This window comes from Neovison vison, chromosome 10 (genome assembly GCF_020171115.1).
Source record: "Neovison vison isolate M4711 chromosome 10, ASM_NN_V1, whole genome shotgun sequence".
Taxonomy (NCBI): domain Eukaryota; kingdom Metazoa; phylum Chordata; class Mammalia; order Carnivora; family Mustelidae; genus Neogale; species Neogale vison.
In genome coordinates, this window is record NC_058100.1 from 39,774,802 (window position 1) to 39,797,081 (window position 22,280).

Below are 22,280 nucleotides of genomic sequence, written 5' to 3' on the forward strand. Positions count from 1 at the left end.
AAACACACAGGAATCAACTACATGATGCCTAAAAGAAAACCCATTTGTAAAAGTAACATGATGGAAATGATAAAATCAAAAGAAAGCTGAAGTACTTATATTAATACCAGAAAAAGTAGATTTCAAAACAATGATTATTGCTATGAATATAAAGGAACACTTCATGAAGATAAAGGGGTAAATTCACGAAGAAGCTATCACAAACCTAAATGTGTACACAACTATCAATGAAGCTTCAAAATACATGAAACAAAAGAGAAACAAATGCACAATTGTGGCTCCAGATTTCAAAAACCCTCTTCCAGGGACTGAAAGAACAAATAGAAAATCAGTAAGAATACAGGAAAGAGAAGCACCACCAACCATCTTCACAAATGGCTATGGACAGAACACTTTGTGCTTTAAAAGCAGAATATACAGTCTTTTCAAGTGTATGTAGAATATACATCAGAGAGACTGTTTTCTGGGCCATAAAGCAAATCTGAATAAATTTAAAAGGATTAGTATTATATAAAGTATGTTTTCCAAACACAAGAGTTTACTTAGGAATCAGTAACAGAAAAATCTGAAAAATCTATATATTTGGAAATCAAACGATATATTTCTAAATAATCTCCAAGTTAAGAAGGAATCACAAGAGGAATTAAAACTATTTTGAAATGAAAAAAATTATTTGCAAAACAAAGGTAACAGTCCTTCTATGGAAACTCACAGCATTCACTAAGTGCTATGCTACAAAAAGAGAACAGTCCCCCAACAATAATCTTTGCTCTTCTTTCTCTATTTTATTTGGGGGGAAGCTAAGTAAACTCAAAAGAAATGGGATAAAGAAATAGCAAGGAAAAGAATTAATTAATCAATGAATAATGAGCAGAAAAAGAATACAGAAAATCAATGAAACCAAAAGCTGGTTCTCTGACAAATTCAATAGCACTGATATGGACCTCTCACTAGACTGATCAAGAAAAAGAAGCGAGAACACACAAATTACCAATATCAGGATTAAAAGAGAGATCATCATTACATACATTAAAACAAACACTGTAAAGACAATAAGGGAATATGATAAATATCTTTAAACCATTAAATTAGAAAGCTCAGAAGACAAAAGATCCTGAAACCTTAAGCAGAACAGACCCAAAACTATGAAAGAAAGAGCTCAGAGCTAAAAACCTCCCAAACAAATACAAAACTTCAGGCCCAAATGACTTCACTTGTGCATGCTAGCAAAGATTTTAGGAACAGATAATACAAATTCTATATGAACAATCCCATATAATTAAAGGAGAGGAAATACTTCTCTCTTCATTTTAAAAAATCAAACATGATCCCAAAATGAAAATCATACAAAAACATTTCAGGAAAAGATGACGCCCCAGTACCACTCAGGATTTAAGGATGCAAAAATCCTTAAAAAATCCATTGTATCAAATCTAGCAATATATAATAAGGACATCAGGAATAGGTGGGTTTTCCAGGAATGGAGGTTCACTGAACATTAGAAAGCCTATCAGTGTAATTCGCCATCTTAATAGAATGTAAAAGAGAAAAACCATAGGGTCATTACAACAAATGCAGAAAAACTTTTAATGAAATTCTACACCTCTTCAGGATAAAAACTATTAGCACACTAGGAAGAGACGGGAACTTCCTCAACTAATAAAGGAGGAATAGAAAGCTTACACTAACATCGCATTTTTATAACTTGCTATACTGAAATAATTTTAGGCTTAGAGAAGCTTACAAAAATAGTTCAAAAAGCTCCCCTATCCCATTTACTGACCTGCCCCTAAGGATAATATCTCATACAGTCAAGCACGATGCTCAAAACTAAGAAATTAACACTGGTACAAAACTGTTATCAGCAATCTTATCCGGACTTCAACACCTTCCCACTATGGCCCTCTGCTGTCCCAGGACCCTGTCTGGGATCCTGTCTGGGACCCCACATTGCATTGGGTCAGTGTGCCCTCCGTCTTCTTCAGCCGGCCTGGTTCCTTAGTCAATCCTCTCCCTGCATGAAGTTGACACTTTTGGGTTTACCTGGCCAGAGGAATGTCCCCTCCATGTGGGTGTTTCAGGTTTTCTTATTATGTTGAGGCTATGCATAGAATACCACAAAAGTGATGGAGCCTTCCCACAGTCTGTATTACGGGCTACAGGATAGCAAGTCTGTCTTATCACTGGTGATGCTAATCTCAATCAGCAGCCTTAAGACATAGTCTACCAGGCTTTTCTACCAAAAAGTTACCCTTTCAAGCTTTGTATATAATAAATGTTTGAGGACCGATACATTGAGACTATGTAATTATTTCTTAAACTTCTGCCCACTGATTTTAACATTCATCGGTAGATCCCACATGCAGTAAGTTCCCCTCTGAGGGTCTGATGGTGATTTTCTAGTTCCCTCATTCCTTCTACATTTATTTTATTTGTTTTGTTTCATTTTATTCTGATACTCACAAGATTCTTTATTTAAATATTTATATATTTTTCATTTTATTGTCTTCTTAAAGTTTTAATGCTACTTATGACTACATAACATATCTATCTAATTAAAAATTCAAAAGTTGGGTGCCTGGGTGGCTTAGTGGGTTAAGCCTCTGCCTTCGGCTCAGGTCATGATCTCACGGTCCTGGGATCGAGTCCCGCATCGGGCTCTCTGCTCAGCAGGGAGCCTGCTTCCCTCTCTCTCTCTGCCTGCCTCTCCACCTACTTGTGATTTCTCTCTGTCAAATAAATAAATAAAATCTTTAAAAAAAAAAGTTCAAAAGTTCCAAAAAAATAAAAATTCAAAAGTTCCAAAACCACATGTAATGAAAAGTTGAACACACACCATGGGTCTCATTCCCTTAGTTCCCTCTCCTGAGGCAACCAATGTTACCAGTATCCTACATGTTTCCAGCTGTATAATGCATAAGAAGTATGTACAGACACATTTTTTCCATTATGAAACTACATTTATTAACTGGAATTCATCTATAAGGAAGACATATCTCTTCTTCTTAACATTTTATTTGTTCAATCATTTATTTTTGTAGTGTGGAAGTTTTATTCCTTGGGTCATAATAGACTAATAAATAATAGTAATAAACAATAAACTATTTGTTATTTAAATTTTTCCAGCTTTCATCACTGGGACTTATTTAAGGTTCACTCCTGCATCCTATTAATGCACCTCTATCTATCTACCTACCTACCTACCTACCTATCAACCTATTTTTGTTTTTTACTTTTTGGCACCACAAAATTCCATGGGCTTATCTTTAATTTCCCCTATCCAAGCTCTGAAATCAACTACTTTTCCAAGTAACCTTGGTTCTTTGCTTGGAAGAATGATATTTAAAAACAAAGATTTCAGCACTATCTGTGATAATTAACATCATATTTAATGATAAAAGATGTTTTCTGCATGAGATCAAGAACAAAACCAGGATGTTCACTCCATCATTTCTATTCAACATTACATTGAGGTCCTAGCCAATATACTGAGGCAAAATGAAAAAAACAAAAACCAAAAAATGAAAACAAAACATACCAATTGAAAATGAAGTAAAACTTCTTATTTACATTAGGATATAATCACCTATGCAGAGAATATTGACTAATGCACACACACACACACACACACACACAAGCTACTAAGTGAGCTCTGCAAGTTTGCAGGACATAAGGTAATATACAAAATCAACTGTATTTCTATATACTAATAACGAACACTATGAAAATAAAAATTATTTTTTCTGGAAATAAAATTTTAAAATACCATTTTTATCAGAAGACATGAAATACTTAAGGACAAAACTAACAAAATACAGATAAGACTCAAACATGGAAAATTATGAAACATTATAGACAGACATTAAAGAAAACCTAATTAAATGGAAAGGTATACGATGTTCATGGATCTGAAGCCTTAATCCTGTTCGAATGTCAATTCTGCCACAAATTTATCCAGATTCAACATGGTATTCAACAAAATCCCAGCAGACTTTTTGCAGAAGATAACACACTGAGTGTGAAGTTTATATAGAAACTTATCCAGATAAATTCATCTTCTAAAACATCCTCTAGAGAATCTTAAAGCCTGAAGGCATTTTAGAAATAATTTTATGTGAGCAAAATGGCTTGTCCATTTCCCCACAGGAAGGAAGAAGCAAATCTAGGGCACGGATCTCCACTTCAATCCTGTGCTCTTCATGATATTTGCAATTAAGATTAATTCTTTTTCTTTTCTTACTTAATCTAGGAAGAGATTTAGATTTCCCTTCAAGATACTAGCTTCTCTATATGTCATCTTTAGCTTTGCCACAATATATAGAAAATTGGCCAATGATTATGCAATGATAAACCTAAAAAACAGCAAAACTCCCAAAGAGTATTACAGCATTCCCATAATTAATTCCCTGTTTCTTAGTGATACAAACCCAGACAAACCCAATCACGTTTTCACAGCCTTCCAGAGACAGACTCAAAATGTGTGGCTGCTGCTGTCATGCTGCTATACTGTCCCTCAAGCAGGGAAAATGGCTGGAAACATCCGTGCCTCGTCTGATATCCACCCAGGTAAACTTGCAGTAGAGCTCGGTCCCTGATGAATTCTATTTATGGACACTGTAACTTTCGTGGTTATGTTTCTTTATGGAAGACACTTAAGACCTCTTCTCAGATTAAGTAGCACCTATGTTTATCAATTATAACAATTTGAACTCATGTCTCCACAGTACATCATCTAAAGCTATGATGTGGCAGCTCCTTCTCCCTGCTGGCTGGCCCCCTCCAATCCCATTCACCTCAAAGGAGCTGGCGGGTGTCTTGCTTTCACCTCGGCTCTAGGCATGTCCATCCCCAAGGAGCAGAGACAGGATGTGTGTCTCTCAGAACTTTCCCCAGGTGATCCCACTTAACACAGAGAGCTGAACCCTGCTGAGGAAATCTTTGTGGCAATCTTAGTCTCCTGACAGGACGGAAGAAAGTCCATGTTTTGCCTCTTCTTTAAGTTAGCAGTGACACACTGGTGCCTCACAATTATTTCCTCAAGAAAGGTTTTCTCTCCTTCCTTCTCTCTCTCTCTCTCCCTTTTTTTCTTTTTTTTGAATTTTGCCTGGTGAGGATGCAGCAAAGGGGAATTTGTTTGCAGCCTATAGCTTTGTACACCAAAGAAAACCTCTGACCTTGTATTATTTCTGGGAGACATAAGAAGACTTTGATCCTTCTCTTTGATGAGGGTCTTTTGTAGTGAACTGACTTGATAAAAATAGTACATACCCACCAGTAGGGTCTAAAGAGGGAAACAACCCACAAAGAACATCACCAGTGTTATAAAGTGGATGTCTAGTCATCTACATAAATAAAATAAATGTTTAAGAATGGTCATGTGCTTCTCAGAAGGGTCGAGAAGGATCTAGTATCTACCCCTGTGCTTTGCACCCGGTGGGAGTCTAGAGTTCGAGTAGAGGTGTTTATTACCACGCAACTATTTTACAAGAAATGCTTAGAAAATCACCATACTCTGCATTCCCATAACATAATGCAGAAATTCAGTACTTGTCTTCTTCCTCATAAGTCATACGGTATCACTCTAACCTTACCTTAGGGATTAATAGAAGAGAATATTTGGCACAAAATAGCTATTTCCTAAATGTTGACTGTGTATGTTTCAGAGAAAAATAGGGAAAACTGGAATAAATTGAAATAGAAGGACTAACGACACAAAGAACTAGATAAAGATTCTAAGCAAATATGGCATTACATAAAAATTTCATAGTAAAATTTTGGTAAAAATTTTATATGACCATTTGAAAACCAAAAAATCAAAATCAGTGCCTATATGGACAATAACTGAAATAGAAGAAATAAAATAGACAAAGATTAAAAAGAAGGACTAAACACAATAATTTCCTGTCCTAAGCAAAAATTACAGTATTAAAAACAAGCAATAAGCAAATTACAATAAAGTTACAAAATTAGTAGCATCCATTTTGTGGGCATTAAGATTCAGTTTCAAATAACAGAAAAGCCCCAAATAAGAAAAATATCCATTTCTTTGTTAAATATTGAAAACTAAAGGGCTTTTAAATTCCTTTTCAAATAAGATTCGTATGAATAAATTTGTAGAGCTCACTTTAAAATTAAAGACATAAAGACAAGGAAAAACATTCTGATTTGTTTGCTAGTTTTCTTAAAGAATAACATAATATTGGGGTCTTTTTTTTTCTCCTAATGTTAAGGAAACAATGAGAAGCAAACTAACATTACTGTGATAAAAGAAAAATCAACCGACCATACTGAATAACATTTCAAGATGCATTTTGGGAGTCAGAATTATCAATACATTTTTGGCCAAAGAATTTCAATATTATATTCAATTATATGTAGAGTAAAAATGAAAACTATCATTACATCACTGAACTGAATTTTATTCACTTAAAAATTATTTTTGGCCATAAATTCATTTTAGCCAAAATATATAAATATTGTTCCATGAAAATAACCTACCTTTTTATCGTATACATCTTGCCAGTTGACTCCAGAGAAGAAACTGTGCCTCATAATTTCTTTTGCATCATCTGGGCCCCCGCCAAGGCTAAAAGACAGACACCAGAGTGAGAGAGCATTAAGACATTTACATAAGCCCAACAGGAAACAAAAAAGTGTTCGCAAAATGTAATTCTCTGTGGCATACATAGTTCTGGTATCAAGAGCTGTACCAATAAAAAACTTCTGCTGTCAGATCTGATTTCTTTAACGTGCTATTAATAAGAAGTCAGTTGAGCACCAACTCTTGATTTTTGGCTCAGGTACGTTACATCACAATTTCAGAGTCTAGGGACAAATCTTCGTGTTGGGAGTGTGCTTGAAATTCTCCCTCTCCCTCCGCCTTGCCCTCCACCACCCTTGCACTCTGTCTCTCAAATAAATAAATTTGAAAAAGGGAAAAAAAAAAAAGAAGCAGCAGCAGCCTCAGGACGATGTCATACCTGAAAAGTGTGCCAGGTTTGGAGTCAAAACTGAAATAGGCAACCAGCTCTGGAACTTATAAGATTTGTGACAAGGAACAAGCCCCTTAGTCCCAGTGTCCCCTCTGTAGAGGGGGGACAATGATGCCAGTCCTGTGGATCCCCGCGAGGGTTAGGAATAACAGAAGTAAGCAGCTAGCTCAACAAATGGTAGCAATGACCACAGTCACTTCTATAAGCCAAATTTATTTCGGTTAAGACTCAGATCAAACTGAATCCTTGTCACCATAAATTCTGAAATGACTAAATAATTAGAAAAAGCAACTTGTATAGTATTGCTAACAGATAGAAACTCAGGGGCTATTTTCATACCTCAAGTGGATTTCCACAGAAATGACATTGCTAATCTACGAAAATACCACTGCAACGTGATTTATTCTGCTAGCTGCAATACATGTTACGAATTTAAAGATGATTCCCCCATCTTTCCAGGTTCTCTTACTTAATGAAAAGCTGGCATGGTACGAAATTCAGGTACTTTCTGGCTTCCTCGGTTTCAAACACATAGTGCGTACTAGTCACTATGAAGAAGGAATGAGAAAAGAAAAAAACAAAACAAAACAAAATTAAAAAAAAAACAGATGGAAAGCAAGGAGGGAGTGAAAGAGAGAAAGGGAAGAAAAAAAAAGAATGGGGAAAGAGCAAGGAAAAGAAAGGAAAGACAATCTGTTTAAATCTGGATCGACAAAAGCAAGCTTTCTCTGGTCTTGTTAGCAGCTAGGAACTGTGTGTGCCCGTAAAGGCATAACAGTCAGTTCTCTGCGGAAAACGATGCATGTGTAATATTACATATGCAGATTATATATACATGTTTGTTATGAATTTTACAGACATAAAGGATGTGAGGCATAAAATTGATAAAGAATGGTAAAATACAGAATGCCCTTTACTCTAAATCAGCCAAGTGATGCTCACAGATAACATTTGTTAATTTTGCTGAACTCAAAGGCCTCTAACTGGCTTAGGAGTAGCTCCAAGGTGAATACTGGCTGATCTTTTTGTTTATGGTGAAGACTAATTTGAAAGTGATAAAACAAAGATACACGTCAGACCTTCGCTTGCTTGTCAGTTACATGAGTGACTTCTTTGATGAATGGTGGAAGACTATTTCCTCATTTTTGTGTGCTATTCACAATAGAATGGATACAGACAGAACAAACTTGAAGATATAATCTGTGTGGAGTGCCTGGGTGGCTCAGTCAGTCAGTTAAGTGTCTGACTCTTAATTTCAGCTCAGGTCATGAGCTCAGGGCTGTGAGACTAAGCCCGTGTCTGGCTCCGTGCTGGGCATGGAGCCTGCCTAAAATTCTCTCTCTGTCCCTCCCTCCTGCTCTCTCTAAAACAATAAAATAAAAATAAAATGTAATTTTCATTATTACTATCTTTTCTATTCTTTTCTTAAATCTAAACAATCAATAAAATAACAAAGCAAACCCTGACTTAAAAGTTTGCCAGTTTTGGTGATGTAAATACTCTCCCCACGGCCAATTTCAAGTCAGGAACCTGACGTCACGCAACACAGAAGTGGAAAGACGTGCACAGAAACAAACCCTTGTTTGGTATTTCTATACAGACACAACAGTTAAAAGCAACCTCGAAAGCACCAAGAAGGGTAAAACGTAACAAAATTATTAAGGAGTGCTGAATTTTGAGTATTTATTACCTTTGTTTTTAATGTCCTTGTTTTGGTTTGTAAGCTCATATAATTTTATTTTTAATAATGACCCTATTAAACAACCAGCTCACAAAATCCTTGGAACATAACAACGGGCTCTTATGAGTTGGTTCAGGCCAACTCCCACACACCACTGGGTAGGAAGAAACACAAACAGGTCATCATAAACAAACGATATTACAATTTAATGGTGCTGGTTATTATTAGGCATAAGGAACACAGGACAGAGGAAGAATCCAGGATTGCCTCACAATGGTCAGAATGGAAAATACAACCATGAGCCGATATCTGAGTGTCTGTGATGATGAACCACGGTTCCCACAGTCTAGGTCTCCTGACCCAGATCGCAAGGGATGAACTACAAGGCTGACAGCGAACTTCTAGGCTGGACCAGATGGTACGAGCAGTGTTCGTAGGCACTGGCGGGTCCGTATTCCGCTAACACCAGCGCTCTGGCCCCTGGCCTCGCTCTTTCTCCGTCTACTCCAAGTGGTGTATGTCCCTCCCCGTCTGGGCTGCAAATTCTTTTGAGGGTAGAGATCGGGACTGGATGATCCAAAAAGCATTTCAAGCTTGTACTTAGGGAGCCGGAAAAGCAGACACACCAAAATAAGTGTTTCTGAAGAGAATTTAACATCTCAGAAGTATGTATCAAAGTAGTCTGCATGAGGAAACCCTGAAGCTCGCTGTACTTTCTTACCCTTCCGCTATTGTTTTTCTTTTGAACGACAAAGGAGATGGTGGGGGAGGTGGGAGTTGGGAGTAGAGAACCTTCATCATTTTGTAAATAGAAGGTTTTTATCCAGCTTCAGTTACTCACTTTATGTCACCCCTCTGTTCTCTTGCAATAGCTTGGCTTTGGACATTGCCAGCATTTAATCTATATTTATCAAATACATAAAAAACTAAAGTATCAGCCATGAGTACTACGCGAAGTCTAAGAATATAATCTTAGACTGCCATTTTAGAAGCTGGGAGAGATTCTTTAACACGCGCTTTCTCCAAGTGTGAAACTGTCAAAAATTTCAATGTCAATGACTCCCTAATATACAATTTAAGACTTCAAAATAATATCAAAATACGATTTGCACTAAGATATTTATGTCTAAGAATAGTAAACCCCAATACCAGAATGCCAAGCTAAATCCTCAGCTACTCTGGATTCTTCGTTATTAGCAACATCGTGGAATGCGTATTTTCCTGGTGTTACTGAATGCAGCACAAGGTCATGCTTTTTCTCTCAACTGTGCATAGGAGGATAAGGAGATACCAAGAGAATGAGCAAAGTGATGGAGAATACGAAGAAAAGGCAAAATGGTAGTTTACCCTTTGGTAGAACTGACGGTAAAGAATATCAGAAAAATTCACCAGTATTTTATTTATTTATTTATTTATTTATTTGACAGACAGAGATCACAAGTAGGCAGAGAGACAGGCAGAGAGAGAGGAGGAAGCAGGCTTCCCACTGAGCAGAGAGCCCGATGCGGTGCTTGATTTCAGGACTCTGGGATCATGACCTGAGCCAAAGGCAGAGGCTTTAACCCTCTGAGCCACCCAGGTACCCCAATTCATCAGTATTTAAAACTGTTGAAGAGGAAAAATAATGAGGTGCATCGTAATGTCATCTTACTATCTTTCCAAAGACTTTTCAGGGTCCTTTAGTGCCTCTTTCCCTTCTTTCTACCTCTTGAATTCTGATGTTTCCCAGGATACTGTCCTAGGCCTTCTTCCCTTTGTCCTAGACTCCCCCACTATTCTCTGGGCTCCAGCTGCCTCTGAGCCATCGATGGGGCCCCAAACCATATATCCAGCCACTATGTATCTATTAAGCACTGGTACAGTTTTGAGCTGCTGTCTTCACATTTCCATCTAGGTTTTCTCACAGATCTGACTCGGTACAGCCGAAGTGAGTATCAGCATCCTTCCCACAAGCTCCTTTGCCTGTGCTCCCTGTCTGCTAATTAACACCCCACTCTCCGAAAGAGTCACCTGAGCTGGAAACACAGAGGAACCCCCAACTCCTTCCACTTCCTCATTATTTCTATTCAATTATCCACAAATTCCGATTGATTGCTCCTCGACCACTGCCCCTGGAAGGACCCCATCTCTTCCCTGGACAATTCCACATGCGTTTTCAACGGCTCTGCCTACCTGCCCCTGACCCTTCCCTGTTCTAATCCACCCATGACGAAGCTGCTGGTGTTATCTTTCACAGCACAAATCGGATTACACCATCTCTTACTTCATAATTCGGTGGTTTTTCATCTCCTTCCAAATAAAGGGTAAATATTCTCCAAGAAGCAGAAGGACTTTGCAGTCCACCATTTCAGCTTTATCTCCCAACATTAGCCAACTCATACTCTACACACTAGCCGCTGGACTTAGCAAATACTATGTTCATTCACAATTCTAGATTCCTTCTCATGGCAATTTCTCTGCACGAACAACCCCCGTGGACCCCAACCCACCTAGACCCTAGAAAGAGCTAGTAATTCCAACATGCAAATGTAGGTAGAGCTGAGCTGTAAGTATGCGTTCCGTGTCCTGCATTATTCTATGAACAGTGACAGCAGAACTTCGTCTCACTCACCCTCGCATTCCCGATACTTTATTTATTTTTTAAAAAGATTTTATTTATTCCATTTGACAGACAGAGATCACAAGTAGGCAGAGAGGCAGGCAGAGAGGAGGAAGCAGGTTCCCTGCCAGGCAGAAAGCCTGATGCGGTGCTCCATCCCAGGACCCGAAGATCATGACCCGAGCTGAAGGCAGAGTCCTTAACCCACTGAGCCACCCAGGCACCCCATTCCCGATACTTTAATGCAATAGTGGAGGCGCTTGCTTATCTACCTTAAATGAAAACAGCAAATCATTGCAAACCCCGTCTTCCCTTTAGATAATACCAACCTCTGGATGGACAAACCTTCAGTTGTCCTACATATCAGCCCACTAACAATCTAGAAATTTACCTACTTATTCAATAATTACTAAGTATCCACTATGTGCTATCCCACAGTGGGGGGCGAACAGGAAAATGAATGAGACACAGGCATGAGAACCACAAATGCAAGGTTGTTCCACCAGCTACTTATAGAGGGGGGGCCATAAAGGCAAGGGCTGTCAGAGTTACCTGGAGGAGTCACAAAAGGATAGGCTAAAAATTCATTGTCCTTTAAATCCAAGCCAAATATTAGAACCCCAAATCAAGCAGATAAAATGGAAATCCTAGCTCTGCTTAAAGATCATCTATTACCAAGTGCTGTCTGTTACACGAATTGTGAAATAATCACACTCAGAACACATTTCAAAACCTGAACCCACTGAGAAGTGGCTGCGTTGCAAATAAGATACAACAGAAATACCAAGTGGGCATCAAGAAAGTTGATTACTCCTGTTCTACAGGAATTTTCTGGAGCATAAATTACTTAACCCTCTCCAGGCCTCAGTTTTGCCCTCAGTCAAATGTCAATGAGAAACCTACCTATCAACTCTACAAGGCGAGAGAAACAGCAAAGGGGACCACAGATACGCAAATGCCCTAAAAAAGAACACTTAAAGCCACTCTACAAACACGTAGTAAGCTTCCCATTACTAGGATCATAAAACACATTTTTGAAAGGGTCTTCAAGAGGCAAAAGGATGGTGTCTCTTTTACTACGTTTGCTTACTTCTGCTGAAGAGTAAAATCCTGCCCCTTATAAAGTTTAGAGGCTCCAAGTGTGTGATGGAAACCATCGCTAATGTAAACAAAACCCACATTTTAGGATTCGTTTATTCCTTCTTTCATTAATTCAGTCTGTCAACAAATACATAATGAGCAGAAAAAAAAAAAAAACCCAGAACTGTGCAAAAACACATTATGGGAGGGAAGATTTGACAATAAAATCTTGAAATCTATCCTCAAGATGTTTAATATCGAAGTGATTTTTAGAGCAATGCTGCATGTCTACTCATCTACGGGAAAGGACGGCCATACACACGTATAAAGGAGATTAAGGGACGTTTTTACAATAAGAGTCATTCCATACATGACTGACAAATTCTATGTGTAATTAATATAGAAACGTGAACAGAGAACACTAAGCTCACTGATTAATTAAGCAAAGGGCTGTAGGATGCTTCAGGTCACAGCTGTACCTACAAAAGAAATACAAACTATGTAAAGGTATTTTTCCCTTAACCCTCTCTGGCGGTACACAGAGAAGTGTATCTTCAAATGGCAAACAAACAAAAAGTTAGTCTGATTGTTAATACAGATTGGCATGGGAGGAGAGTAAAGAGCTGGTTCTATCTTTTTTATTTTGTAAATTAGCATAAATAAAAAGGCCCAGAGACTGAAAGAGAAAAAAAAAAGGGATACTTCTATCCCCACAATAGCAAGTACCAGGGCAATTAAGAAATTGTTCACTCACAATATGGTTAAGAAAACCTCTCACAATCCTTATTTGGTAAAATCTGCATAAAATTTCCAAGTTAAGAAAGAGTTGAAGAAATTTTTACAGTGTTCTGTATTATGTAGTTAAAAATAAGTCAGTATTTCAGTGGGACGATGTCTACACCAAATACACTGTTCTTGGACTTAGTCATATTTGAATTAATCTCCGTATCACAGCCTCTATCCACATCCGTCCACAACCCATCAAGTGTTACTTGTGGCTTACCGTTTATTTGGATCCTTTATCAAAAGCCCTGAAAGCAGTGATTTTGCATCTGAAGAGAGTGTTCGAGGAAATTTAATGTCTTCCATTAGTATTAGTTCAAAAAGTTTCTCATGATCCTGGTTGTAGAAAGGTAGCCTCCCGCACATCATCTCATACATGACAACCCCCAGGCCCCACCAATCCACGGCTCGGCCATAGTCGTTGTCTTCTAACACCTAAGAGGGAAACCAGTGAACAAATGCATTATTACACACGAGCTTTTAGAGCAAAGACTGCTCTAACGTTCATCTAACGTTCTCTTCTTACATCAACGTGAATCCTAACTTGCAAAGCCTGGATGGGCTATCCTGACACCTGGACATTCAAACTAGAAAGCATCCCACCAAAGATATGAATCACACCGGATACGGGAAATATCTGTTCAATCCACGTCTTGAAGTGGCCAGCGTAGGAGAAAAGGGTCAGGCCACGCAGAATATTCCAAGCGAATGACGACGAAGGCTCAAGCGAAAATGGTTTGCGTATTCGCACATTTTCTCATAGGCCTACTTAGTTTTTCACTCGGGTCCACTACATGGACTTCAAGTAACTTGGGAGGTTAAGTCCTGCTGATCGAGTGTATGAGGAGCCGTGGAGAAGCACTAAGGAACTCGGGTCAAACTGTAAGGACAGGAGTCATGTACGCAGAGTCACATAGACAGGTTCAGGGTGCAGCGAGCAGGACAGTCGAGCTGAAAACTTCTGGAGGGCCCTGCGTGTTTATACTCTTTAAGGCAATAGTCCACAAAGCAAATATAAAGATTTACTGTTTGGGGTGTGTCCAAAGCTTTATTAGTACCTCACGATAAAATTTCTGTTAAACATAAACAACAAAAATCACGGTGTAATATCTCTCTGGCATGTGCCCTTAAATTTATTTCACAAAATACATCTCATGCAAAACAAATTTAGAAAGAAAGGATAGGGCGGTATCAGTCAGACTATGTTAGAGCGGCCTATTCAAATCGGGGCATAATATTTCATCATTTGTCCCAGGAAAATGTCGATTTTTCCCTTTATATTAGGTATGTTCCTCAGCCAATGCAATTTTTTTCATTTATCTAGATCTTCCTATATTTTTAATATTTTATTTATTTATTTGAAAGACAGAGAAAGAGAGCACAAGTGGGGATTGGGGCAGAAGCAGAAGAAGAGAGAGAGACTCTCAAGCAGGCTCCCCGCTGAGCATGGAGCCCTACCCAGGACTTGACCCCGCTTTCCTGAGATCAGGACCTGAGCCGAAGGCAGATGCTTAACCGAATGAGCTACCCAGGTATCCCAGAATCTTTCAGTATTTTATTTTAAATTACTATATCTGAATAATCTTAAAGCCTACTTGATCTGATTCTCCTAGCTTTGGGATAGACAGAGCAAGAAAACCACACCCATGAAATCTACCAAATAAAAAATCTTGTAACTGATTACGTAAGAATTTCACGCAGAACAAAGTGGTGCACATGTTCCAAACTTTCTTAGAGTTAAGTAAATCAGTTATTGGAGATGATGCACATGTACTTTTATTTAAAATTTACCAATAATGTCATAGAATTGCACATGGTATGTTTGAAAGTTAAATTTCAATCACCTAGCAATACTATGAAAGGCATTTGGTAGACAGGGTATTTATATGCATGGAGAATGTAAGTTTGAGAAAAACTACGTTACTTAGCAGTTATTTCAGTATCTTTCAAATGTTATGAGAAGATTTTTAATTCAGTTGTATCCCAGTTCCAAGGCGACACAGGATCTGTCTTAGCAAGATATGAACACAAGTCCAGTTCCTATGTTCTTCCAAAAAATCTTTTGTAGAGTAACAAACTAAGCAAAATATTTTGGGGAAGAACAACAAATTCTAGTTTTCATCCTTGGCTAAAAATATTTCAAATTTCTACTTGTTCAAAATGAGTAACATAAAAACAAACAGAAACAAGAAATAACCTAAAACAGCAGAAAGAATTCGGCTTGTGTATTTATTACTTCAGTGAAAGGAAACACTGTATGTATGATTTTTAAATACCAGGGACTATGGATTATTTGAGAATCCATCTCCAGTCCAATTAGTAGAATGTACTGTTTGTGGGCCTGAATCTAATAGATCCAGGATTTCACCTAATGACAAACAATTTTAAAATCTAAGTAACCTTTTACTCAATTCCTACAACACCAACAAAACAGTGGCACATGCGAAAAAGAGCCAAATGTGGTTTTTAACCTCTTTTTTCATAAAACCATAAAAAGCATAAAAGCTGGATTAACTGCTTCCCGAACCCACATTTCACCAGCCGGGTTCTCATCCCCAGCTGGCAAAACTGGCAATCCTTTATTTTTGTTTAAATACCTGGTTTGCTGCCAGAAAGGAAAGTGAGTACATAAAAAAAGGGTTTTATTTTTGAAGAGAAATAAGCAACTGAAAAATAAAACTGCATTGTAAAAAAATCTGTTTGATAAAATAAATTTTTCATTTCGCTTTATAAAATGAACACTGATTCTCAAAAGAAGTGGTTTTGCTTCTGAACATACGCGTTTTAATGAATATATAGATACATCACGCTACAATTAGGACTGTTTGCTGTATTACTTTGAACTGAACAAATCTGATGTGATGTATTATATCTTATCGACATGTGAAGTCCAGCAATGTTGAGGAGAACAAAACCCTAAAAACACAGCCAGCCCTCTTAATCTAAGAGTCTTTGTTCTCAATTAAAAAGAAAGATTTCTGTTCAACTCCCACCTCTAAACAGCTGGAAGATGAAATATATAAGAAATAAAAAGAAACGTGATTATAATATTCTACATGAAGATATAGAATATAAAACATGTTACCATTGTTCAGACATCCCTCCTCTCCCCCTAAATCTAAATTATCTCGAAACACAATACGTCCAAAGACTCTAGAAACTTCAGAGTGAAATTAAAATCCACAGCTTCTTTTATATTATTTTCTAAAGATAATTTTCCTCCCTTACGCAAAGCACGTATTTTCCCCCAAATTACAGTAACATATAAAATTTACGTTCCTTAAACTAAGAGCTGCAATCCCTTTTGCCTATCTGTGATGATTTCCCCCGCCCCTGAAAAAAGCCTAATTTACTTCCTGGTTACAGGAGGGCAGATCCAAAAGGTGGGATTATTGGTAAGGCAGAGGCACAATGATGGCAAAGTGCGTTTCAACTCCATTACCACCTGCCTTATCATATAATTTAGATATAAATGCAGATCAAAACCTGTTCCTAGAGAAATATAATCCACTGAAAGACTTCTCCTGAAGGATTAGCCTAAAGAAAGTGTCTCTTTTCCACAAAATCACTGTTACTCATGTTTTCAACTGAACTCAAGATTTCAAAGCTAATGTGGACATTCGGGATTTCCTTTGTGCCCTACGGTCTCGGTCATCACAGATGTAGATCTACTTTGTGACTACATCTAATGCAAAAGACAGACAGAAAGGACAAGAGGTGATTTGGAACACCAGAGGTAATGTAAATATTCAACAATGATAAGAGGTCACATTAAGTCGATATCCAAATGGCACCCAAATGCTGGGAAACAAGGCTTAGTTTCCATTTTCCTACCAGAAGCCTGAGACTGCTTCACTTTCTGATGAAATAAAAGCGGTTTCAAGGAGGTCACAGCAGGTTTCCATTACCATTAAATATTCTGGTAACATCTGGTTAATATTTGGTAATAGCCGATGTAGGCGCTGTACAAAACAGCCAGGGTAGTTGAACAAAAATCGGCATGAGTGGCTCTTGAATGGTTACTAATTTCAAGGATGATGTTAAACAATAAACTATGAATTTTAAAATGAAATCATCAGTTAAAATTCCCAGTGTAAATATTTAGTTGGCGCACGGGCACTTTCAAAAACCACCTTTACTCCAGTGTTCTTTTACCAGCTAGAATTTGCTGGAAGGTTGAAGGAACACCTCCCTCGGCTTGGCTGCCCGGCCACGCGATGCACCCAAGGCAAGCAATTATTCAGAGGGGATGTCTGCCCCGGAGTGGCTTGCTGCTCAATCAATAATCCAGACAGAACAGATGGGGGAAAAAATTAAACATCCAAACAAACTGTCTGCACACCTATGTTGTGAAAGTAAACTGCGAACTTGGATGAACCAATTTACCACTAATTCAAAAAAGAATTTTTTTCTTGGTAACCTTGTATTTCAGGTAACGGATATGTGTGTGTTTTCTATATAAACATACGTTTCGATACTTTATCATTTATGGAAATCCTTATTCTTCATATCCTAGGAATCTGCTTAAAAAAAAAAAAAGATCTGTTAAGTCTTCCAATCCAGATTCTAAAATGTACTGCAGCTTTAGGAGTCTGTATTTCATGACAATTATGAATTCCACGGTTTCTTGGTATTTTCTTCATAGATACTTCTTTTATACCCGCTTCTCAAGTGCTCATTAACTCTTAAGAGACTGAGAGTGTAAACGCCGTTTGCACTGAAGGAGCACATTTTCCCAGAGTTCTCGACTTCCCTTTTGCCTTGGAGCAGCAGCAGTCAAGGGATTTCAAGAAACTGGGCCTTTGTCACCTGCGTCAAAACAGCTACTGTGAAATACTACAGGTTATGGCCACTCGGTGAGTTTTGTCTCTGTTCTCATGCTCCAGAGAATTTCAAATTAAATTCTGTGCTTAACCTAGAACCATTCCAAAGCACTGAATGCGAATATTCCTACTGTTAAAGCCAGAAGACCAAACAACGCTGGAAAGAACTTTCGGTGAAAACTAGCGGCTGCAGGAACGGACGGACCTCTAAGGAAGGAGGAGCCACAATTGAGTGATACGGAGAGATGGCCAAGGTTGAACTAGAAATATTATTTTCACTCATATTTAAGCAATATCCAATTTGGGAAGAAAGTGGGATGATTTTTACTATTACCCCCAAATAGTGTAAATAGTAAGCCAACTCATGGCAGTTAAAGGCCCTTCAATCTCCTTATAAGTGAGCGGACAACCTCTACCTGAACTAATCACCGTGTTCCTTCATTTAATTTCCCTCTTACTATTGATGGATCCTTCTCAGAGCCATTCAGGAGGAAAAAGGTTTTCAAAAAGCCCTTAAGAGGTCATGTGTTATAGGAATTATTAACAAATAAAATATGAGGAATGTACATAGTTTTAAAAGGGTTACTAAAACTTTTTGTTTTCACAAAATGCATAGGCATTTGAAGACTTAGTTTCACAATCTGTTAGACAGCGGGAGAATTTTGTCCGAGGGCTAAGTGAACTGTGACTGCGTGCTCCTATTTTTACCTACAGATTAAATGTGCAAATACATGTTACCGTTGGACTCATTCATTTCTCTTAAGATCTAAAGAAAATATTGACAGGGACGCCTGGGCGGCTCAGTCTGTTAAGCGGCTGCCTATGGCTCAGGTCATGATCCCAGGGTCCTGGGATCGAGTTCCACATCGGGCTCCTTTCTTAGCGGAGAGCCCGTTTCTCCGCCTCTGCCTGTCTCATTGCCTACTTGTGATCTCTCTCTCTCCCTGGCAAATAAATAAAAATCTTTAAAGAAAATACTGACAGAGCCCAGGAAATGATGTCTTTTACAGTATCTCTTCTTTGTTCTATTTAAGATAAATACATACAATTCCATGTCATACATTTTAATCAAGTTGGGTTCTAAATGCTCTCCCCACCCCATTTATACTACTGGGTGCCAGCAACTACCATTACCCTGAATTTGTGGATGCTCCCAGCTCATTCTAAAGAAGGAATTGTACGTCTCTGGCTTTAAATTTGTATGAAATTTAATGTCCATTTGTGCTACACCCTCTACAGCATCAAGAGAACTTCGAGCAAATCTTTTTCTCAAAGTTGTCAGCAAAAATTTCAGATATTTTCAAATTACATGTTCTAAGGAAGATAGTTAAGGTAAAAGGCTTCAAAAGCCAGCTGAATAAAATGACAGCGAGTGACTGTTTTCTAAGAATGAGGATCTGAAAATGAAGAACACATCAAACAATGCATCTTTAGGCAATGGAAAAAAATATTTTACACTTACGTGAAATCAAATTCTGTATATATATATATATTTTTTTTTCTGAACAGCAACCACAACTCAGTACCATGCATTTTCCAATAGTCAAGCCATTTTTCTGCAATCTTTTTGTTAGTTCTAACTTGATTATCAAATAATTTTTATTTTTACACTATTACAGAAGTGCATTTCTCTAGGTTTCCAAAACCACCTTATTCAACCTTCCCCATCTGTCACCATCTGCTTCTTTTTAGCATGTACTTTTTGTGTGATCACATAAGCATGTGAAAAATAACTAACATTCAGATGATTATCTGCTGGTACATTTGAGGACTGGGCATAATAAAAGTGAACTGCCAAAACGTACTTAACACTTTTAATTTTGTTGGGTCTTGCATGTAAGCTACATTTGATTTTCAAACTGTTTTACAGTTGGAAAGTTGATCAGGTACTGCTAACTCAAGAGCAAAGCTGAGACTAAATAATTAGCACTGCATAAAATGGTTTGGATCCAATGAGAGCCAAATCAAATAATAAAATTTAACAGTAAGATTTTATATGTGATTTCCAATTTCTTTTATAATTTCTAGGTGGAAAAGACAGTGGAGATTTCAAAAACAAAAGTCCCCTCAAAATATCTTAATGTCCATAATGTATGGCAGGTAAAGGTTTCTTTCTTTCTAATGTAAGAAAGAGCAGAAACATGTTCATTTAAAACCACGGATACGAATGCATTTTTGGAGATGGAGGGACACTAAACGCATATTTCATATGTCTGCTGGCACTGTGTCTCTCCAACCTCTTAAAAAAAAAAAAGACAAGATTTTTTTTTTCCTTTACCAATAAATATCCCTAATTCTTCACCAAAAGAGGTAAGAGAACAAATACTTGTAAATACTCTTTTTCCAATAAATGGCATTTTTATACTGTAAGAGTCATCTTTTCCGGGGTTCTCTGCCACAAAAAGAAACTTAAGTTTACTTAAAATTTGTCTTTAACACCAGCTATGAGTCTGACATGTCCGACAGTTAACAATCGGTTTTTCACCTGATCTCCAAGGAGGCCCTGAACTCTCTCCACAAGGTGTAACCAAGTGTTGTGTAGAAAGATACAACACTGACAAGGAGCCACTCACAAGAGAAGCAGTAGCCAGGAATGGACTCCAGGTCTGATAAGCAATTATGACATACATACCACGGAGAAAAGTCTGGCATTGATGATGGAATGTGCTAGAAATTTCAAGGTTCAAGAAAAGTGAGAGACACCATCCGAAAGGCTCTTGCCCACCCCTCTGACTCTGATCATGTTTTTCTGATCACATTATTGCCTTGTTCTCGATTCCAAAGTGACTTTCCTTTATGCAAGAGATCAAAGCTAAACTTCGTTGCATTTTAGTCCCCATCCCTGGGTCCAGCCTCCTGTCTTCCTGCTCCCCGTTCAAGGCCACTGGACCCTTCCTGCAGGCTGACACACCCTTCCTTCTCCTCCACGAGCCTGGGCACAACTCCAGGAAAGCAATTATTTTCTTGCACAGTAATGATTGTTTTCTGTCTCTTATCACCCCAGCAAACAGCAAGCTGCTTGAGGACAAAAACCAGTTCTTACTATCTTTGTATTCCCAGCCCCGAACACAATGCATGACCCCTAAAATAAATACTCTGTAAGTATCTCTTGAGTGAACAAGAGTGTTCTCCGGTGAAACGGTCTGTATTGGAGACCGGAGGCAAGCGCTTAAAATTTTTTGTCTTAAAAGTAAGAGTAAACACATTCAAAATTACCCTATTTAACAAAAATGCCATGATTGACACAAATACTTAAAATGGAAGAATTTAAATTGCATGAGAAGTTAGCTGTTTCAGGAATTGTCATCCCCAAATGGTAACAACAGTGACGGAAAAAAGACGGGTTGAGACTGTAATTATGGATCAACACACATCAGCCATGGGTACAGAAACTGCTGTTACAGACCAGACGTCTGCGATATTAAAAAAAAAAAAAAAGGTACACAAAAATGTTTCTTACTTGTTTTTAAAAAGAATTGATAATTTCTTGGGAATTGTAAAATTTCACTTTAGAAACAACTGTACTTTTCTTTGTGAAACTCTTGATTTTGTTCTTCAGCTGATGACATTAAGCATGTAAAACAGTATCTTTGTCTCTTAGATCATCTGCTTCTCAATGAAATGAGATGTGTTTATCTTCTTCAGAAATAATTTCCCCTAATTGTGACACGACTAATTCTGTTATTCTCAATACAGGATGGCAGCATCTGTGGCCCAGGGATCGCAGGGGTTACTCGAACTCCAGATAAACAAAGGATTTGTTTTTCATAACATTCACAAAAACAACCCTGTTCTAGAAAATATGATCTCATATTTGAATAAATAAGGAATAGGGTTCTGAAAATTTTACTCAATTACCACAAAAATGGGAGGATCTTAAACTTCTAGATTTTACAACAGAAAATAATATTGTTGGCAGCCCTCAAGAAAATAATATTTAGAAACATACTGTATTTCAACTTATTAGCTCTTCTTTATAATAACACAACATTCTTGAAATGTATATTTACTATCTAATTGAAAAAACCATTATATTAACAAACTGATATGAGTTACTACAGGTACAGGGAATGCTAGAGTTCTCGATGTATCCCTACTCCTTAATTTCTTTTAATTACCTTTTCCTTTTGAGCATTTGTAAAGCATTTGCCTTAAAAATGACAATTATTTACACCTATAAGCGGTCTTGAAATTGTGGCTTTTGGAGGCTGTAATATCTGTAGCTAAAAAAGGAAGAATGGCCTTTATAAGGTGGATCTTCTTTCTGACAACTCCCTGCGGTGTACAGACTCCACTACAAAGAAGTTCTGATCCTCCGTCCT

The 22,280-nt window shown here is 37.8% G+C and overlaps 1 protein-coding gene across 3 annotated transcripts in view; it reads right to left on the reverse strand.

Annotated features, from left to right (window-relative positions):
- The window catches only part of AKT3 (AKT serine/threonine kinase 3), a 305,109-nt gene that overhangs the window by 40,947 nt on the left and 241,882 nt on the right, over positions 1 to 22,280 (reverse strand). For all 3 annotated transcript variants that reach the window (XM_044267054.1, XM_044267055.1, XM_044267053.1), the window contains 2 exons: positions 13,356 to 13,570; positions 6,499 to 6,586 (listed from right to left, as the gene is read on the reverse strand). In XM_044267054.1, coding sequence (XP_044122989.1) covers positions 6,499 to 6,586; positions 13,356 to 13,570 — 303 coding nt within the window. The remainder of the gene's footprint in view (positions 1 to 6,498; positions 6,587 to 13,355; positions 13,571 to 22,280) is intronic.